General features: G+C 45.2%; 1 protein-coding gene across 1 annotated transcript in view; it reads right to left on the reverse strand.

Moving 5' to 3' along the window:
• Nucleotides 1-18558, reverse strand: part of LOC119954269 (organic solute transporter subunit alpha-like) — a 37864-nt gene extending 19306 nt beyond the window's left edge. The window contains exons 1-4 of the mRNA XM_038779365.1: nt 18349-18558; nt 13131-13285; nt 5692-5765; nt 5449-5607 (exon numbers count right to left, since the gene is read on the reverse strand). Of these exons, the coding sequence (XP_038635293.1) occupies nt 5449-5607; nt 5692-5765; nt 13131-13285; nt 18349-18397 (437 nt within the window). The 5' untranslated portion in view covers nt 18398-18558. The remainder of the gene's footprint in view (nt 1-5448; nt 5608-5691; nt 5766-13130; nt 13286-18348) is intronic.
• Between the last annotated feature and the right edge of the window lie 1098 nt (nt 18559-19656).

The raw sequence follows: 19656 nt of genomic DNA on the forward strand, positions 1-19656 counted from the left end.
TGGTTCTCAGCTGTTGTTGAAGATTGTTCTTGCTGTGTTTTTGTGTTTTGTACATTTTCAGCTTGTTCTGTTTCTGTATGCTGAGGTAGTGTTTGTTCAGTTGTCCTGAGATTGCTTTCGACATCATCCAGTGGTTCTTAATCAAGGGGTTGCTGAACCTTCAGCAAGGCTCTCCTGTTTCTACTTAGAACCTGCCCTTCATCCATGACGATGATGTATAACTGCGGACCTGATGGTTGTATTACCTTTGCACACTTCAACCATCCACCTCCATCAGGATCTTCTACCCCTACTGTGTCATTCTTTGCTAACGGTTGCAGACATCTTGTTGACCTATCATAATACCTCTCCTGCCTCCTTTTTTGAAAGGTGAGCTTCTTCACAGGATTTTGATTAGTTGGTTCCTGTGAAATATATGGTAAGGTAGTTCTGAATTGTCGATTCATTAACAATTGTGAAGGTGATAACCCATTAATCAGTGGTGCTTCTCTATAGCCAAGTAACCCGCGATATGGATCTTCCCGACTATCCATAGCTTTTTTGAGTAGCTACTTCACAATGTGAACACCCTTCACAATGTGAACTTCCCATTGGATTGGGGATAAAGAAGTTTACAAGTAATATGTCGAAAATCATAGCTCTGTGCGAATTCTGTCCATTCATGACTGCTAAAAAATGGGCCATTGTTGCTCATGACAATTTGAGGTATTCCATGACGAGAAAAAATGTCCTTGGTACCTTTGATGACACATCTGGCTGATGAGTTGGCTAGTTATACCACTTCTGGAAAGTTAGAGAAATAGTCGATCACTAACAGATATTCTTTTCCTGCCAGATAGAATAGATCCATTCCCACTTTCTGCCATGGAATCGTTATTATTTTGACCATTTGCATTGTTTTTTTTGTTGTTTGTACTGAAATTTCTGACAAAGTTGCATAGTTTTCTGTCACAACCTCATGTCTTGATTGATGCCTGGTCAGTATACCGTTTCTCTGGCTCTTTGTTTGCAATTTGCTATGCCTAAGTGTCCCTCATGAATCTTCTGTAGAATCATAGATCTTAGGGATTGTGGTATGACAATGTTTTGCCTTAGCAAAAAAACAATTGGCTGCACTTAGCTCTGCTCGAATGTTATAATATTTGGAACAAGATCCTTTTATCCATCCCTCACTGAGATATTTTATGATCTTCTGTAACATTTCATCTTTGTTGGTTTCTTTGGTCAATTTTGATTTTGCATCGGATACTGGAAGAGGTTCTGTCACAAGATTCACGTGTACTTGCACATCCTCATCCATGCATTGCTCTTCCATCATATCCGTAGTACTGACCAGATTCCTTGGTGCATTGCTCCTGATTTCCTTCATAATGTACTCCTCATGGCCCATAGATCCCAGATCCCTTATTTTTTTAAAAACCCGCCTGATTGGGTTTTAGTATCGGCACCAACACTACTATTAATTTTATAGGCTGCAAATGGTGTAACACAATGATTACAGTGGTCAGTGGGTAATTTTGTTGACATCTGATTTACTGCAGGGTTCATGGAATTGATCACATTCGGCTATATTATTGCTCGTACAGTTTTCTTCTATCATAATATTTGCTTGGCTGTTGTGTTCGTCCTGTTGTAAACTGGATTTCAGCCCGTTTTTCTTTTCCTATATTACAGGTTGCACCTTATCCTTCAGTTGCACCCTATTAGTAAATGGCAAAACTCCAAATCCTTGAAATATTTCTGGAAACGCTTTAAGGGTTGAATCCATTGATGTACTTTGCGTGGTTACAGCACAATCAGCACTCACTGTATATCTTTTTACCAATTCGAGTGCTTCACAGGCTTCCACTCCCAGTAATGATTCACGCTCAGCCTCGACAATGGAAAACTTCACTTTATGTATTTTATTCTTTACACTGACCTCTAGTTCACAAACTCCTAGAGTGTGAATTATTTTGCCTTTATAATCCTTCAAAAGTACCGTTTTATTCAAAACATGCGGTTTAATTTTAATTTATTGCCTATCCAATAAACTTATCAGATTTGCTCTCGCTCCCGTGTCGTGTTTAACATTGACTGATGTTTTATTAATCATCAGAGGAACTGTCCAGTTATCTCTTTGAACAATTATATTTGCATTGCTATTTCTGCAAATTTGCTTCAAAGACTTTTTAGCTTGCATCCCGTTATAATGCTTAAGATTCACTAGATATCACATCAATAAAAACTGTCTTCCAGATTGATCTCTTCAATCACGTTGATTGATTTTTGCAATTCCGATTTGTTTTGCAAAGTGATTTTTGCCTTTGCATTTAGAACACACTTTTCTGAATGCTGGACATTGCCTTTGTAAATGTTTTTTGCTCAATGCTTGCATAAAATGGTTGTATCAGTTAATTGTTTAAAATGGCTGCTTCTGCTTGGACCACATTTTGCCTTAAAGTGTGCCAAAATACTAATAGCATTGGCTGCATCTCCGATCTTCGCGCAAAAATTCTTTAAGTTTAGAGTGCTAATCTACTCGAAGCGAGCTCACTGGCATGGCAAATGTTAATGGCATCATCGAGCTGTAATTTATTCTCCCTCAAAAATCTTTCACGAACTTTGTCATTGCTAATCCCAAACACAATTTGATCGCGGATCATCGACACTTGCAAATTTGCAATGTTACATGTCTAAGCCTTTAACCTCAAATCTGTTAAGACGCTGTCAAACAATTCACCTGCTTGTTGAGTACGTGTGCAAAAACATGCCATTCAAACATTTTTCTTTTGGTGTAGAGTGTTGATCGAATTTTTTCACAACCTCATTATTTCTATCAGCTTCTTTATCGAATGTGAAGTTATTAAAGATTTCTATCGCCTGGATCTGTGAGCAGCAACGCTATTCTCTGTTCATCAGGCTGTGCCTGAAGACCTAGAGCTGCTACGTAAATGGTGAATTGCTGTTTAAAAGCGCGCCAATTCGCATTTACATTACCAGTGACTCGAAGCTGGTGTGGTGTCTGCAGACCTTCCATCATTGACTTCAATAACTAGCAGTACATGGAGATATATTGGGAGCAGTACAGTGGCACAGTGGTTGGCACTGTGGCTACACAGCGCCAGGGTTCCAGGTTCGATTCCCGGCCTGGATCACTGTCTGTGCAGAGTCTGCACGTTCTCCCTGTGGCTACGTGGATTTCCTGCGAGTGCTCCGGTTTCCTCCCACAAGTCCCGAAAGACGTGCTGTTAGGTAATTTGGACATTCTGAATTCTCCCTCTGTGTACCCAAACAGACGCAGGAATGTGGCGACTAGGGGCTTTTCATAGTAGCATTGCATTGTTAATTAAGCCTACTTGTGACAATAAAGATTATTATTATTATATTCTCTCAATACTCTACTGAAAAAAAAATTTTTTTCTTTCTTCTTTGTTATCTTGGTCTTCTTATATCTTCAGAACCAAACCTGGTACCATGTTATTTTGGCCTTTGGTCTTTCTAGATCTTCAGAACCAACCCTGGTACCATGTTACATTCTGGTCCTTGCTGGACGGAATTAGTGCACTAGAGAACGTCTAGTTCGTTACTAGTTGAATGTTTAGTGTTAAACAATAACGTAGGTCAGATAACAATAAGAAAACTATCAAAATCTACTAACTACTATATTACTATTATTGAATTATCTACGAGCTACTATAAATGCGAATATCCACTATCTCCAGACTCCCCGAGGTAACAGTGTTACGTGGTTGTTTTTTACTGCCACCTGCTGGTTGGAGGTCGTATCTATTAATATTTACATGATTGCATATACATATCATCACAGCGTGGGACAGGAAAGAGTTTTTCAAAGAGATCCATGTCTTCTTCAGATGGAGGAAAACTGGGTGAGGGATCTTCCTGGCTCCTCGGTTAGCTTAAGAAGGAAGAGAACAAAGGCGAAGACTGCAAATAGAGCAGTCAAGAGAATGCTGTCCCCAGCTTCATCTGTCTAACGGCCCTCCAGGATCAGTAAACCATCTCTGTCTATCATGCGTCATACATTTTTCCAGTGTATTTAGCTTTTCCAGTGAACTTACCTTATACATCCAATTAAGGATGACGGGTGCCCCCCCCCCCCCCCCCCCCGCCCCTCCCCCCCCTCCTCCCCAGGCTGGAGAACTATTAGGAAGCCTTTCAGCAATGACACATTGGGCAACCTCATAGTCTGAGGTTAGAGCTGACAAGACAGGAAGTGTGAAGGGATTATAGAGAGAGACACCTCCATATTGAGATGCCATCTGAACACTTTTTAAGAATATTAAAATAGATGGAGGCCACAGCTGCTAGGTGGTTGGCTGCAGGGAGAGTTTAAAAAGGCCCTCTGGAGTGCTGGCCCTAGGTCTGCCACCAGGTGGCATCGTCCTCATATAGGCCATGTTGCAGATAATGCACAGGGTCTGCCTGCTGAATGGAAAATTCCAATTGGTTTGAGGGTGTGCCCTTAATGACCTTTATTGGCTGTCGGACGCTTGTGGGCAGGTAGCTGTTGCGCTCCGGCCAACATTTTCAAGTCTCAGAGGCGCAATAAACCGGCAGACTGACTTACAGAGGGAGATTTTGAGTCTGCCCCCAATGGACTTTCAAATCTAGCCTGTGGTCTTCCAGATTAAACAGAGCACTCTTAGGCTGATGTAAATGTTCGCATGACATGACTTCAAAGAGGAGCGTAGCTTTTCCAGTATCTTATGTACCCCTCAATCCACGCTGTAGAGCAGATACATCTGGTCATCGTCTCATTGCTGTTTAGCGTGTTTGCTGCCATTTTTCTACACTGTAACAATAATCCCTCTGTGCGCTATTTTAAAGAAGGTGCACACTTTTTAAAAAATGTAAATAAATAATGCACAAAGCAACATAATGCATGTTATGATTAATATCACAAAACATAATTTCAACCCAAAGCAGGTTGCTCCACTGAGCCGTGAGCCCATTTTCTTCCAAGAGTTTAATGGTATGAGAACTTGAAGAAAACTGAGAAAAGTGAATAAAAATGCTTGTATTTGGATTATTTACCTGCAATAGAAAAAGTTCAGACAGTTTATGACTGAACCTTATGATACAATCAATATCTTGAAATCACTTTTATAACCCATTCTTCTTCATAATAATTGTGTCACAGAATGAAGAGGGAGGTGTTATTGTGTTTCGACCCCCATTTTATTTGTTGGGGACTGGTGTCACTGTGAGCATCAATAAACTGCTCAATACAGCTGATGAAATGGTAGATTTCATGGATTTGTACTCCCAGTGTGGAGATTTATTACCAGGGGTTCAGCCAAATTGCTGGTAAATACTGCTAACGGAAAATTCTAGGAGTGAAAATTTGTAAAATCTACCCTCTGGAGTGAAATGTAATCCTTACTGGAGAATATTGAAGGCATTTATCAGATGAAAAATAAAACAATCGCAAAGAAGCGTGTTTACCTGTTTATCCTGACCTTTGGAAGACAGGTGCAGCAACAGCAACAAGGTCCCACATTTAGTGCAGCGTCCACATACTGCAGTTTATCAATGGCTTCAGTTACGCCGCCGAGGTAACTTATAGTAAGGTGAAAGAAACCAAACAAAGCTACACATGCATAGCTATAAAACGGAAAAGAAAAGTCAGATTAGGCACTAAAACTGCATCCACCACATTCACCAAAGTACTTTTCCAATTATACTTACACAGCTGCCACAAAGTCCACCAAAGTTCCAGCTCGTGGAACAAACATCCCCACTTGGTAGACAATGGTAGTTATCTAAGTAAAAGAGAACATGAGCTTTTGCTGAAGGTTGGTCATTTACAGTACCAATGCATGTGAACCACACTTAAATTGCACCTTGCTGTAATGAAAATATCAATCCAAACTCAATACCGGTTTCCATGATATGAGTGACTTTTACATTGAGAGATCTTCAAAGGATAAGAATGTACAAGTGCTTTAAATATTAAAAATAGATATCAACAGTGATGGAGCTTTTTAAATGTATTTGATCCCCATTTAGTTAGTTAATCTCAGCCAGGGAGACAATTGGCCTTCAATGCTCATGGTCTCCCAGCACTCCTTATAATTATCCAGTGAACCCTTTTAGAAAGTGTATTTGTGTGAATTTTAATTGACTGCATACTGGATCGAAACCTGCTGGAAAAATAACGATGCATGTTAAGGCGCACACCATTATTAATGAACAAATTGGCCAGCAAGTTCAGGGGATTGAGACATATGTCCTGAGCTGTGTGTCGACAGAATTTGCCAGTTGCATTCTGCCATTCTACCTTTTATGTTGCATTAATAGCATTTTGACTATATTTTTATAAGAACTTGCTGGATTTGCACATTTGTTCATTAAACTCACCCGAGAAAATTAGAACTGGAAATAAGCAGTGTACATACTGTAATGATATGTATATTGACTAGGATGTAAGAGTTAACAAGTTAATGATAATGCTTATTACCACTAGAGGGAACCACAGAACAGTCATATATATCATGTGACTTCTGGGATTCTGGGAGTCACGAATTAGGAGAGAGCTGGATTAGATAGTGAGGAATGAGAGAGAGAAAGCAGTTGTACTTGTGAAAGTCTGCTAGTTAGAGATAGCATAGTTTAATAGAGAACCCTTCTACTTTAGGAATGTGTTCAAATCTTAGTTAGTAGTGCAATAAATTTATAGTTTTGTTTGTTAACAAAGCATTGTGTTCTTTATTCAACACTACACATGTGAGCCATCCAGGTAAAGCAGAATAGAGAAGACAACATATACCTTTTTAACGATGTGAGAATGACAATTACACTCTCTGGCTTAGTAAGGGAACAATTTAAATTATTCACTTGCAATCCGACATATGATTAATTGGGTTTTTCAGGCAGTGGGCTTTGATGCCCCGATCTGCACCATGCATCCACCCCAAAAGGAGTAGTAATCCACAGAAACATCCGACTCTCACTGGTTATGTCACATGTAAAGCGCAGTCACTTGGGCAAGGTGTTAACACCATTGGAACTGCATCCAACCAAAGAATCAATTTTAACGCGTGCGTTTGAGGTGGGAAGGGGGCTGAGCAAATCTGAATGCACTTGCCCTAAGGCTCAGGACCATCGGACCCAGGCTCCAACTGGCCAATTTCTTTCCTAAAACAGGAGAGAAGAGGGCACAGAGAAACTACCAGCAGACAAGGATCGGGCAGTTATTTTCTTTCACTTTCACAGAGTACCTCTTTGTCCTTCCCACTGATCTGCCAAACTGCTACACCCGAGCAGGAAAGCCACGGCAGCTTCCAACCCAGGCTGCAGTTAAAATGTTATGAGGGTCCCATTGACTGCAAAGGACCAAATTAACACTCATCAATGTGCCCTGTCTGCCAGGCAACCCATCTGCCACATAAACGAATGGGGTTAAAACCGGCTGCCAGGGGACGGTGTTGGGGAAGCGCACATGTTATTTCTCCCAACAATCCTTTATATAAGTTCTTTCTTAATGTGCCAGTATATTGTTATTTGCCTTCAATAAAGTTAATTTAAACACTCAAGGAACAAGTTTTTTAAAAAATGCCCAAGAATTTAAAGCCAGAAGATATTAAATGCTGAACTCACCCCTGCCAAGATGGCTACAGCTAATATGGCTGCCGGCTCCCCAACACTTCCAACAACCAAAACTCTGTGCAAAATTCTGGTCACTGAACTCAACATATCCCGATGAAATTTAGCTCTGGAGCTGAAAAACCCATTGGAAGAATTGTTGGGTCCTATTCGGTCCTCCCTTTATTCGTTTAGCTGTTGACTCTCACACCGGCATCCTTACCAACTTCAAGATGACCCTTTCAGACCACAGCAACAGGTTCAGTACACTGGAGCCCAGGCTGACAGCAGGTCTGACATCCTCTGTGGAGAGAGAAGGGAGCTAACGTTTCGAGTCTGGGTGACTCTTTGTCAAAGCTGACAAGAGGGTGGGATTCTCCGGTGTCCGACGCTAAAATCGTCTTGGGCGATGGGCCGGAAAATACCCATTGGCCCCAGAATTGGGGGCGGCACCGCTTTTGTGATGCTCCGCACCCTCCAAAACGGCATATCCTATGGATGGCCTCGATGTCACCCGCGGCCGTTCCCCAATGCTCCATCCCCGATGGGCCGAGTTCCCGATGGTGTGGGTCACTCATACTATTTTTTTCGGGAACCCGGCGTAGTAGCTGCGGAGTGAGTCCAGCGCTGCCACAGTCTGGGGGGAGCTGGTTAGCAAGCGGGGGGGGGGGGGGGGGGCTTTAGCGGAGGCAGGGGGCACTTGTAGGGGGTGGTCCAGGGGTGGCGAGCCTGGCTAAAATTGGGCACTATTTGGCAGGCCAGGTCCGTAGGCAGTCAGCGCCATGTTGCACAGCACGGCCGCTGCAGGCCTCCGCTATGCACATGCGTGGCCACGGATTCGGGAATTCTCCAGCCGTGTCCGCAGCTATAGTCGGGGGCTGTACGCTGCGTGCCTGCAACCCCTCCCCCCCCCCCACCAAACGGAGGATCGGTGGAGGTTTTGCGCCGTTTTCTCTGGCGTAAAACGCGACTGTTCCCACGCTGGCGTCAGCACATAGTTTCAAAATCGGAGAATCCAGCCCAGAGTCTTTGACAAAACTTTGGCAAAGAGTCATCCAGACTCAAAACGTTAGCTCCCTTCTCTCTCTCCAGATACTGTCAGAACTGTGGGCAGCACAGTAGCATTGTGGATAGCACAATCGCTTCACAGCTCCAGGGACCCAGGTTCGATTCCGGCTTGGGTCACTGTCTGTGCAGAGTCTGCACATCCTCCCCGTGTGTGCGTGGGTTTCCTCCGGGTGCTCCGGTTTCCTCCCACAGTCCAAAGATGTGCAGGTTAGGTGGATTGGCCATGATAAATTGCCCTTAGTGTTCAAAATTGCCCTTAGTGTTGGGTGGGGTTGCTGGGTTATGGGGATGGGGTGTTGACCTTGGGTAGGGTGCTCTTTCCAAGAGCCAGTGCAGACTCGATGGGCCGAATGGCCTCCTTCTGCACTGTAAATTCTATGAAATCTATGAAACTGCAGAGACAGTCCAGTATTCTCTGTTTTCGTTTCAGATTCCAGCACGCGCAGTAATTTGCTTTTATTCCCTAAATTTGTGTTTTTGTTTTGGGTATCATGTGTTTGAATATCTGTACAGGCCTTTTGATATGCTGAAAATTAAGGACATGTTTGAGTTTTCGTTTACACTAGAGCTCTTACTACGCAGTTAGAACAAGCAACTTTCCAATGGCATATTGTATAACATGGATTATATGTCAGGGGTATGTCCCATTAACAAAGTTAGTTAGTCAATGGATGTCATAAAAGATGGAATACCTGCCGTTCGGCCTGTTTACAATGGTGAGCTTAGGATTTGATTCATGGTTTTATTTAGTTAAAAGTTATTATCACACTGTTTGTTTTTTGTTCCAGAGGTTTGGGAGTGTGATTATTGTTCTGGGGATGGAGTGGGGTGGGAGGAATTTTCTGCATTGACAGTAATCAAAGACCTTTTTGCATTTGGCCATTTTAATTTTGTAATGGATCCTCTTGGTTTTGCTTTCTTTTCCATTCAATATACTGACCCTTTTAATAAAGTCTTCCAAGACATGTGACTAGTTCAGGCGGTCAGGGTTGTACAGGTCGCTCAATAAGATTAGTCACATGGAATGTTCGGGGGTTAGATGACCCAGTAAAACGTTCCAAAGTCTTTTCACATCTCAAGAGCATTAACACTGATGTTGCATTCCTTCAAGAAAGGCATCTTTGTGTTCGAGATCACGCCAGATTATGTAACGCATGGGTTGGCCAGGTGCTTCACTCCAGCTTTAACAAAACAGCTGAGGGATGGCAATTTTGATTAACAAAAGAATAAAATCCTCCCCCTTGAATGTTAGGGCGCGATCTTTGCAAAAGGGAACAAATTCCCCTATCAGCGCGTTTAGACGCGTGCCAAGAGCACGTGGATATTCAGCACTATTTACTACTGACCCCTCTGATATTAATTTGGCCCTTGCTTCATTTTATCGTAACCTCTATAAATCTGATCTCCCGTCAGATAGCATGGCAATGGCTGACTTCCTAAATAATTTGGACATCCCGTCTGTAGATGTGGGCAGGAGCAGAGACTTAGATGACCTTTTGCGCCGGGATGAAGCAGAGATAGATAGGTTCTTGATTAATAGGGGGATCAGGGGTTATGGGGAGAAGGCAGGAGAATGGGGATGAGAAAAATGTAAGCCATGATTGAATGGCAGAGCAGACTCGATGGGCCGAATGGCCTAATTCTGCTCCTGTGTTTTATGGAGACAACAAACTGCAGTAAGGTTATGCAAAGTGCTAAGGCCCCAGGCTCTGATGGCTTCCATATTGACTGTCGTAAAAGGTTCTTCACTCAACTTTCACCCTTATTGCTAGATATGTTTAACAACTCATCATTTTATGGTTCTCTGTCCCCCTTCATTGACTCAAGCTTCCATTTTGCTCAAACTCAACAAAGACGTGGACCCTGAAGAATGTGAGTCATCCAGGTCTATCTCTCTTTTAAACACTGGCATAAAGCTGATAGCTAAGGCACTGCATGACGCTTGGAGCCATGTCTCCCTGATTTAATACCTGATGACCAAACTGGCTTTATAAAGAGATGCTAGTGCCAGTTACCCTCAAATGTACGCCAACTTCTTGACATAAAACTTTCCCCAACTGCCTTGACCGTCCCTGAAGTTGTTGTTGCTCTGATGCGGAAAAGGCTTTTGTTATGGTTAACAAGCTGATATCAACATTTGGCTGGACAGGCAGAACTCAAAGAGGCCGGAGAGCAATACTTCAAAGAGCGAGACGGGTTGGTGGGCAAGCTCTTTCTAATCTACTGTACTATTTTGCATTGGGCGGCCAATATTCAAGAGATTTTAATAATGTGTCAAGATCCAAATTTAAACTGGTGTCTTACGGAAGTGAACTTCTGCAGCTCATCCTCTCTTCCTGCCTTAACTTGTGCCCCGATACCTTTTCCCCCTCTAAATACACATCAAACCCCATTGTGATTTCATATTAAAAATATGGAAACAATTTTGTCAGCATTTGAAACTTCCCACTCCTTCGCTATTAGGTCGGAATAACCACTTATTCTTGCCCTCCATGCTTGACTTGGCATTTGCCTTGTGGAGGAATAAGAGACTCAAACGTTTTACTGACCTGTTTGTGGATGGGAACTTTGCCAGCTTTAGTGAGCTTGCCTGAATCTAGTCTTAACCGCTGTTTTCAGGCTCGTGGTTTTGTTCGCTCGCACTGTCCATCCTTTGCTCAACTACCTCCAAGTAGATTGTTGGAAGGGATTTTGTCATTACCTCAAACCAGAAGTGGTTCTATTTCAAGGTTGTACGATCTCATGATATCCTCTGGAGCCTCCCCTCTCCATAAGGTAAGAAATGTTTGGGAAGGTGAACTTGGGCTCGACCTTACGGATAAGTGGTGGGAGGAAGCCCTCTTTCGGGTCAACTCCACATCCTCCTGTGCTCGGTTAAGTTTAATTCAGTTGAAAGTTCTGCTCAGAACTCACTTTACCAAGGCCAGAATTAGTACTTTTTTCTCCAACACAAGCAGACCCCCCCCCCCCCCCCCCCCCCCCCCCCCCCCTGCAGACCAAACCCTCATGCTCTGGTCGTGCTGAAACTGGCGTGTTTTTGGTCATCCTTCTTTGATACTCTTTCCAATGTTCTAGATATTGACCTACAGCCTTGTCCTTTGATAGCCATATTTGGAGTATCATCTGCACTGGTTAGATTGAGGCTGTGCCACCTTATTTGCTTCATTAATAGCACAAGGCAGATTTTATTCACCTGGAGGTCCTCCAAGCTACACACTGCTTCATCCTGCTTGGAAGACTTAATGGGCATGATCTAACCAGAAAGAACAGAGTCCGTTCTGGCCGGGATTAGCAGGGTTGTTCCCAGCGTTTGTGCTGTGAATCATCCTGCTATCTGACAGCACTCTAGTTTTCTTCGGCCTTGAAGGGGAACCGCCTCAGCAAGGCAGACGAGCGGAGCTCCTCCGTGCAAGAAGTGATCGGGGCGCCATTCCCAACCCACTGAGGCGACCCTCCAATGCCCCAACTCACCTGTTGGGTGTCCTCGAGCCCCCTGGCACCCCACCTCACATGGGCAGGGCACCCCCTGGGCCCAATCCCCGGTGTGGGCAAAATCACTCCCCCCCCACCCCCCTCATGTGCCGTTCCACTTGGTCCCTGTTTGAGATTATAACATCGCGAGGCGTAATGACCACCTGTCCTGGGATCTAACGTCCGTGTCCCATCCCGATTATGGTTGGATGTGGCTGGTAAATTGCGCCCAATGTCTTTGCTATACTTGGAGAAGATTAAGGCTGGAATTCTCCATCCATTCACGCCAGCGGGATTCTCCGGTTCCAGTGCAGTGAATGGAGTTTTGGCAAAGTGGCAAGTTTTCCGTTCTCACTGGCAGCGGTGGCAGGGCGAATCCGGATCGGAGAATCCCAGCCTAAGTGTGCCGTAAGACGATCCACTGAGAACGTCTTTTGTCCATGGCAACCCTCTGTCTCTTTCTTTAAAGAGTTAAATACTGTTGACTGTTACTTTATTATTATTATTATTTTATTGATTTGTTTTGTTTGTTTTTTGTTTGCCTGTTTATTGGAGATGGAGTTCCAGTATGGTACAGCATTGTACTTTGTTTACCTCTTTCGGAAATCAGTAAAAATAATTTACAAAAAAAAATCAGATGGCTGGGAACAAAGTGGGAAATGGAGCTGCTCCATTTAAATAGATGCTGCTCCACTCCTATGCAACAATAAAACTTCAAATTCTGCCCCAAAAGTCAGAAATTACACCCAGAAAATTCAATGAAATTGCGGGAGAATTTCTACCTTATTTTATATATTGAATTGTTAGAATCTTAATAAGGAGTGTTCGGGGGCCAAATGTGATGGAAAGATTATCCTCTATTTACAGTGACTGTTCCTGGCGTTTTGAAATTTGATCACCATTAATACGTAAAACCAGCTAAATCATAATGGGCAAATAGCACAGTCAACACAAGTATCTATGTAATACATCTGTATAACACTTAATCAGAGCATACTACTTACAGGGAATAAGCCAACCACCAACAGAGTCTTCTCCCTGATTAAATCATTAACGACATTATGGTGTAAATAGGTCCATAGTTCAAAGAAAATAGCGTAAGTGGCAACTGCTACAATATTGAGTATGACCATAAATGCAATGGCAGCATTAGTGAGACCTATTGAAAGAAGAAAATTAAATGTACCACAATTCCTTGCACTGTTACTTAAAATGTAATTGAAGCATGAGGTTAATAGTATATTCATTATTAATATCTACTGTATGTCAATCCTTGTGAAATTTTTAAAAAATCAAAGTAATTACTCTGTGATATAATTTCCTTCTGTTGTATGTAAACCAATATGGAAGGAATGTTTTGACATGGGGCTAAATTCTCCCTGGGCTAACTTGGCAAGTAAGCAGCCAAGTGGACATATCACTTGTCCGTATGACCCCTGGCATTTTCACCCGTGGGTCCCCATTTTCTTATTATGGTAGCACAGAGGTTAGCACAGTTGCTTCACAGCCCCAGGGTCCCAGGATTGATTCCCAGCTTGGGTCACTGTCTGTGCGGAGTCTGCACATTCTCCCAGTGTCTGTGTGGGTTTCCTCCGGGTGCTCCGGTTTCCTCCCACAAGTCCTGAAAGATGTTCAGGTTAGATGGATTGGCCATGTTAAACTGTCCTTAGTATCCAAAAAGAATAGCTGGGGTTACTGGGTTATGGGGATAGGGTGGAGGTGTGGGCTTAAGTAGGGTGCTCTTTCCAAGAGCCGGTGCAGACTCGATGGGCCGAATGGCCTCCTTCTGCACTGTAAATTCTATGATTCTATGATTATTGAGGGCAGGTTTAGTTCACTATTTAAAAAAATGAATTCTTGTGACATAAGCATGGCAGGCTGTTATTATCCATCCCTAATTGCCCTGAAGACAGTTGTGGTGAACCATCTTCTCGAATTGGTGCAGTCCACGTGGCAGCTTGATACAACCAAGTAGCTGGTTGGACCATTTCAGAGGGCAGGGAAGAGTCAGCTACAATGTTGGAATCACAAGTAGGCCAGACCAGAGAAGGATGGCAGATTTCATCTGAAGGGTATTAGTAAAGCAAGTGGTTTGTTTTTTTAATGATAATTCATTAGTTTCACCATCATTATTAATGAGATTAGCATTTTATTCCAGATTTATTAATTAAATTTAAATTCCCTCCACTGCCGTGGTGGACTTGGACTCATGTCTCTGGAGAGTTAATCCAGTAACAGTACCGCAAAGCTACCAGCCCTAAAACTACTCTTCTTTGGTTCACTGCCGCTGGGAGGCTCAAAGGAGCCGGAGTAGGCCATTTGGCCCCTTGAGCCTGCTCTGCCATTTGACTAGATCATGGCTGATCTGCTACCTCAACGCCATCTTCCCGCATTATCCCAACATCCTTTAATGTCATTGGTAACCAGAAATCTATCAACCTCTGCTTTGCACATACTCAATGATTGAGCCTCCCCAGCCCTCTGGGGTAGAAAATTCCAACGATTTACCACCCACTGACTGAAGAAATTCTTCCTCACCCCAGTCTTACATAGCCTGTCCTTTATTCTGAGACTGTGTCCCCTGGTTCTAGAACCCCCAACAAAGGGGAACATCCTTCCTCCATCTATCATGTCGAGCCCTGTAAGAGTTTGGCACACTTCAATGAGATCACCTTTCATCCTGATCCTGACCACGCCAGCTGGAGCAGGCGGAGAGAATGGGAAATTGGCGCAAATCCCATTTCAGGGGCGCGATTCTCCGACCCCCACGCTGGGTGGGAGAATCGCGGGAGTGCCGGGCGATTCATGTCACGCCGCCCTGGCACCCGCACGCGATTCTCCCACCCCCCCCCCCAAAACGGCGTGTCGCGTTTTGCGACAGGCCGCTCGGAGAATCATTGCTCCAGTCGAGTGGCGATTCTCCGGCCCAGATGGGCCGAATGGCCTGCCTAATCCGACAGGTTCATGCTGGCGCCAACCACACCTGGTCACTGCCGGCGTGAACAACGTGTGACCGCTGCGTGTGGAGGGAGGATCGAGCACCAGTGGTGTGCTCAGCAGGGGTCTGGCCCGCGATCGGTGCCCACCGATCGTCGGGCCGGCATCTCTGAAAGACGCACTCTTTTCCCTCCGCCGTCCCGCAAGATCAATCCTCCATGTCTTGCGGGGCGGCGGAGGGGAGGATGGCAACCGCGCATGTGCGGGTTGGCGCCGGCCAACCTGCGCATGCGCGGGTGACATCACTTAGGCGCCGCCGGCCGCGTCATTTACATGGCACCGCTTTGACGCGAGCGTCAAGACCTGGCGTGCATAATTGATGCGGCGCCGCTCCTAGCCCCCTGGAGGTGGGAGAATAGAGGGCGAGGAGCGGCCTCCTACGCTGGAGTGAAACACTCCAGTTTAAACTCCGGCGTCGGCACTTTGTCTCCCTACAACTCTCCCAAAATAGCAGTGTGGTAGTCACCACTGTTACATATATCACATATGAGATGTAATACGGTAAGGCTCCTGTACTCCAGGTACGGGGGTAGATCCCTGCCTGCTGGCTCCGCCCAGTAGGCGGAGTATAAATGTGTGTGTTCACCGAGCTGCAGCCATTTTGGAAGATGCAAAAGTGTACAGGGGTGTTTTACTGAGCCCACATGTAAATCCAGGCCTTTGTGTCTGGTTGGTCCAGTGGTAACACTCTTGCAGTTTGTGGTGAGCGAAGCCTCGGTGCTGAATTGTTTTGGTTTGTCCCGGGCCCGGGGCCGCCTCATCCCGAGCCCACGCTGCTGAGCAACAGGCGGCCCTGCTGCTCCCCCACCCCCACCCCAAACACATCGGCCTCTCGGCGAGGCTGCTCCCCCTCTCTGCCCGGATCAGCCGCCCGGCCCGGGTGGAATTAAGGACCCCCCCAGCCACAGTGTGCCCTCTCCCCCCCACCCCCAGTGTGCCCCCCACCCCCTGTGTGTCCCCTCCTCCAGTGTGCCCCCTCTCGGCCCCCATCCTGCACTCTCCCCCACCCCAAACCTGCCCTCTCCCCCCCATCCCTAGTGTGCCCCCTACACCCATCCCTAGTGTGCCCCCTCCCCCAGTGTGCCCTCTCTCCCCCAACTCCCATCCTGCCCTCTCCCCCCCAACTCCCCAGTGTGCCCTCTCCCCCACCCAGTGTATGCCCTCCCATCGGGGTACCCATTCCGGTACCCGGTTCCCTCCCTCCCTCTGTGACTCCGGCCCCTCCCACGCCGCTATTTTTAAAAACAGTCACAGCATCTTTGTTTTACAGGTACGGGGCGGTTTATTCATTTTATTCATTTATTTTTTAATTTATTTTACTCATTTTTTTTAACAAGTTCCGGGGGGAAGGGCAGCACGGTGGCCTAGTGGTTAGCACAACCGCCTCACGGCGCTGAGGTCCCAGGTTCGATCCCGACTCTGGGTCACTGTCCGTGTGGAGTTTGCACATTCTCCCCATGTCTGCGTGGGTTTCGCCCCCACAACCCAAAAATGTGCAGATTAGGTGGATTGGCCACGCTAAATTGCCCCTTAATTGGAAAAAATAATTGGGTAATCTAAAAATTTTTTAAAAACAAAACAAAGAAAAAAACCAAGTTCCGGGGGGGTTTTATTCATTTTATTCATTTAATTTTTATTTTTTTCATTTATTTTATTCATTTTATTTATTTATTTATTTTTACAAGTTTGGGGGGGCGGGGGAGAGGGGCGGGGGTTTATTTGATAAAATTTTCCAGGAATAAAATGCAAAACTTTGGACAGATGGAGACTCCATACTTTCCGACACCGGAAGGCTTCACCTTCATCCAACAGGTTCCATTGGAGGAGTGTGTACGAGGGCCAAAGGGACCCAAAACCATTTCCTCCATTTTTATCAGCAGCAAACAAGGTAAGAGAAAATGGTGGGTCGCTCAGGTTGGCCGGTGTGGGTCGCTCAGGTCGGCCGGCGTGGGTCGCGAAGGTCGGCCGGGTTGGGTCCCGAAGGTTGGCCAGTTGGTAAAAATGGGTCCCCAGAAAAAAAGTTTGAAGAACACTGCCTATCGGCCTAATTTACTCAGCCTGTCATCATAGGACAATCCCTCATCAAGGTGCTTAACCTACCAAACCTTCACTGTACCACCTCAGGGAAAGTATATCCCCCCCTTAGATATGGAGACCAGGTATGGTCTTATTAGAACATAGGAACAGGAGTAGGCCAGTCGGTCCTTCGAGCCTCTTCTGCCATTCAACTACATCATGGCTGATCTCCTACCTCAATGCCATCTTTCTGTATTGTACCTTATGACATTAGTATCTAAAAATCAATCAATCTCTGCTTTGGCCATACGCAATGAACCCTCTTGGTGGAGAATTCCAAATCTTTATCATCCTCTGACTGAAGAAATTCCACTTAATCTCGTTCCGAAATGGCCTCCCTCTTCATAATGATCCAGGTGACCCAAGAAAGAGGGTTCATTTAAGTTTATTCTAAACTTCAAGGTTAAGGCTGCTACAGCGGCATACAACAAAAGTGGCCCAGTGGGAGACTAGTGAGAAGCCCGGTCCCAGTTCAGGCCGGTTCTTAAAGGGCTATGTAACGAGCCCCCAGCTAAGCAGGCCGCTCCCCACGAGCGGGGAAGCTCGTATTCTGTGAGCCCCACAGGGACATCCATCAGTGTATCCCTGTGGGCCTTGTCAAGGTTATGCACTCTTATTCAGAGACTGTGTCCTCTGGTTCTATACCGCAGCCCCCCCCCCCCCCCCCCCCCCCCCCCCCATCCCGTCCCGTCCCGTCCTGGGCACCCACCTCCCGGCAAGACTTCTGGATTCTTGTACTCCAATCTCTAACGGCCAACATGGCATTTGCTTTCTGGATTACTTTCTGTACTTGCAGGCAGACATCCTGTTTCCTCTATGACCCCTCCCCCACTCCTCTTTCTTATCTTCATACGGTATTTGAAGATTCACTAGGCATTCTCGTGGCCGCCAATAAACCTTCAGCATTGTTGTCTGTGCGACTGCTCTGTGCAATTTAGCAGCTGCAATTGCCGACACGATGACAGTGCTTACGCTTCAAAAAAAAACTATTTTTGTTGTGGCATATTTAGATCATCCCGAGGTTGTAAAAGTCACCATACAAATTCTTCCAGTCATTGTGATTCACAGACTATCCTTTTTCGCAAATTGAACACTGTGCGTTGACACTGGATCACTTTTACTCGTTAAAGTCACAATCTGCAGTCCTACCTTTCATTTGATCTTCAGAACTTGGCAAGCTGTTGCTGCAATTTGACATGACGATTGCCAGTAAAGCTGCAAACAAAAGGCTGTTTCACAACAGGTAAGGACTATTCTAATTCCTTCCCAATAAATGCAATAATCCTTTCTGATATATTGTTGCACCAAAGTTGAAGGAAGTGCTTATGCACGGAATATTCCCAAAGGGACTTCCCTGTGACTCATCATGTACCCTGCAATCAGGAACAGTACTCTGTCTCGAATAAAATGGAACTGGAAGTAACGTGAGCAAAAATGAACTTTGTAATTTAACCTTTTGAGTAAATATGAAGGGCCTTTCTGGTGCTTTCAAAGCACTGTATACAGATTTTCTAGCAAACACCATCTGAAACCACAAACGTTTGTTTGAAATTTTTTTAAAATAGTTTTTTTATAAATTAGAGTGGCCAATTAATTTTTTCCAATTAAGGGGCAATATAGCACGGCCAATCCACCTACTCTGCACATCTTTGCGATGTGGGGGGGTAAAACCCACGCAAACACGGGGAGAATGTGCAAACTCCGCATGGACAGGTACCCAGAGCCGGGATCGAACCTGGGACCTCGGCACCGTGAGGCTGCAGTGCTAACCACTGTGCTGCCTTACCACAAACGTTTATTTACAGTATTCTCCAAATGATGGGGGAAAAAATCGTCACGAGGTATTTTCTCCATTGGCTCCAATAATTACTGTCTACAGTGGGGTAAAATATTAGTCACAGACAACAGAAACAAAGAAACATCATGCTGGTGGGATGTCAGGTCACAGGCAATCTCAGAATGAGGAGAAATGGAATATTACAAAATGCTCAAGTTTCTATGGGTGTGATTACCCGGCCTCGTTACGTTCTCGCTTGAGCGAGTTTGCAATACAACCAGACCGCTCCCGAGGCAAAATCGGAATCTCGCCGTAGTGAGGCGAAAAACCAATTATCACCATTTAAGCCCCATTTCCATACAATGACCAAGAGCCACCCCATATCCAATAGTCTCCAGTCATTCAGCGGCCTCCCCAGCAAGTAGTCACGCTGGCGCTAATTAGTACTCCTTTTGGAAAATGTGAACCTGGCGGTGGGGAGCCGAGGAGGTGAGTAGCCATCTTTGCTCAGAGGCATAAAGCCAAGGGGCACTGGGCTTGCTGCACCTGTGCTCAGTGGGAGATAGGGGACCCTTGGCTGGGGGTGGGCGACCATGGGAGGGTGGGGGGTGGGGAGGTGCTGAGGGGGCAACCGCTCGCTGAAAAACCATGCCAATCCCTGGATTGTGTTGATGTTGTGC

The sequence above is a fragment of the Scyliorhinus canicula genome, chromosome 2 (assembly GCF_902713615.1).
Source record: "Scyliorhinus canicula chromosome 2, sScyCan1.1, whole genome shotgun sequence".
NCBI lineage: Eukaryota > Metazoa > Chordata > Chondrichthyes > Carcharhiniformes > Scyliorhinidae > Scyliorhinus > Scyliorhinus canicula.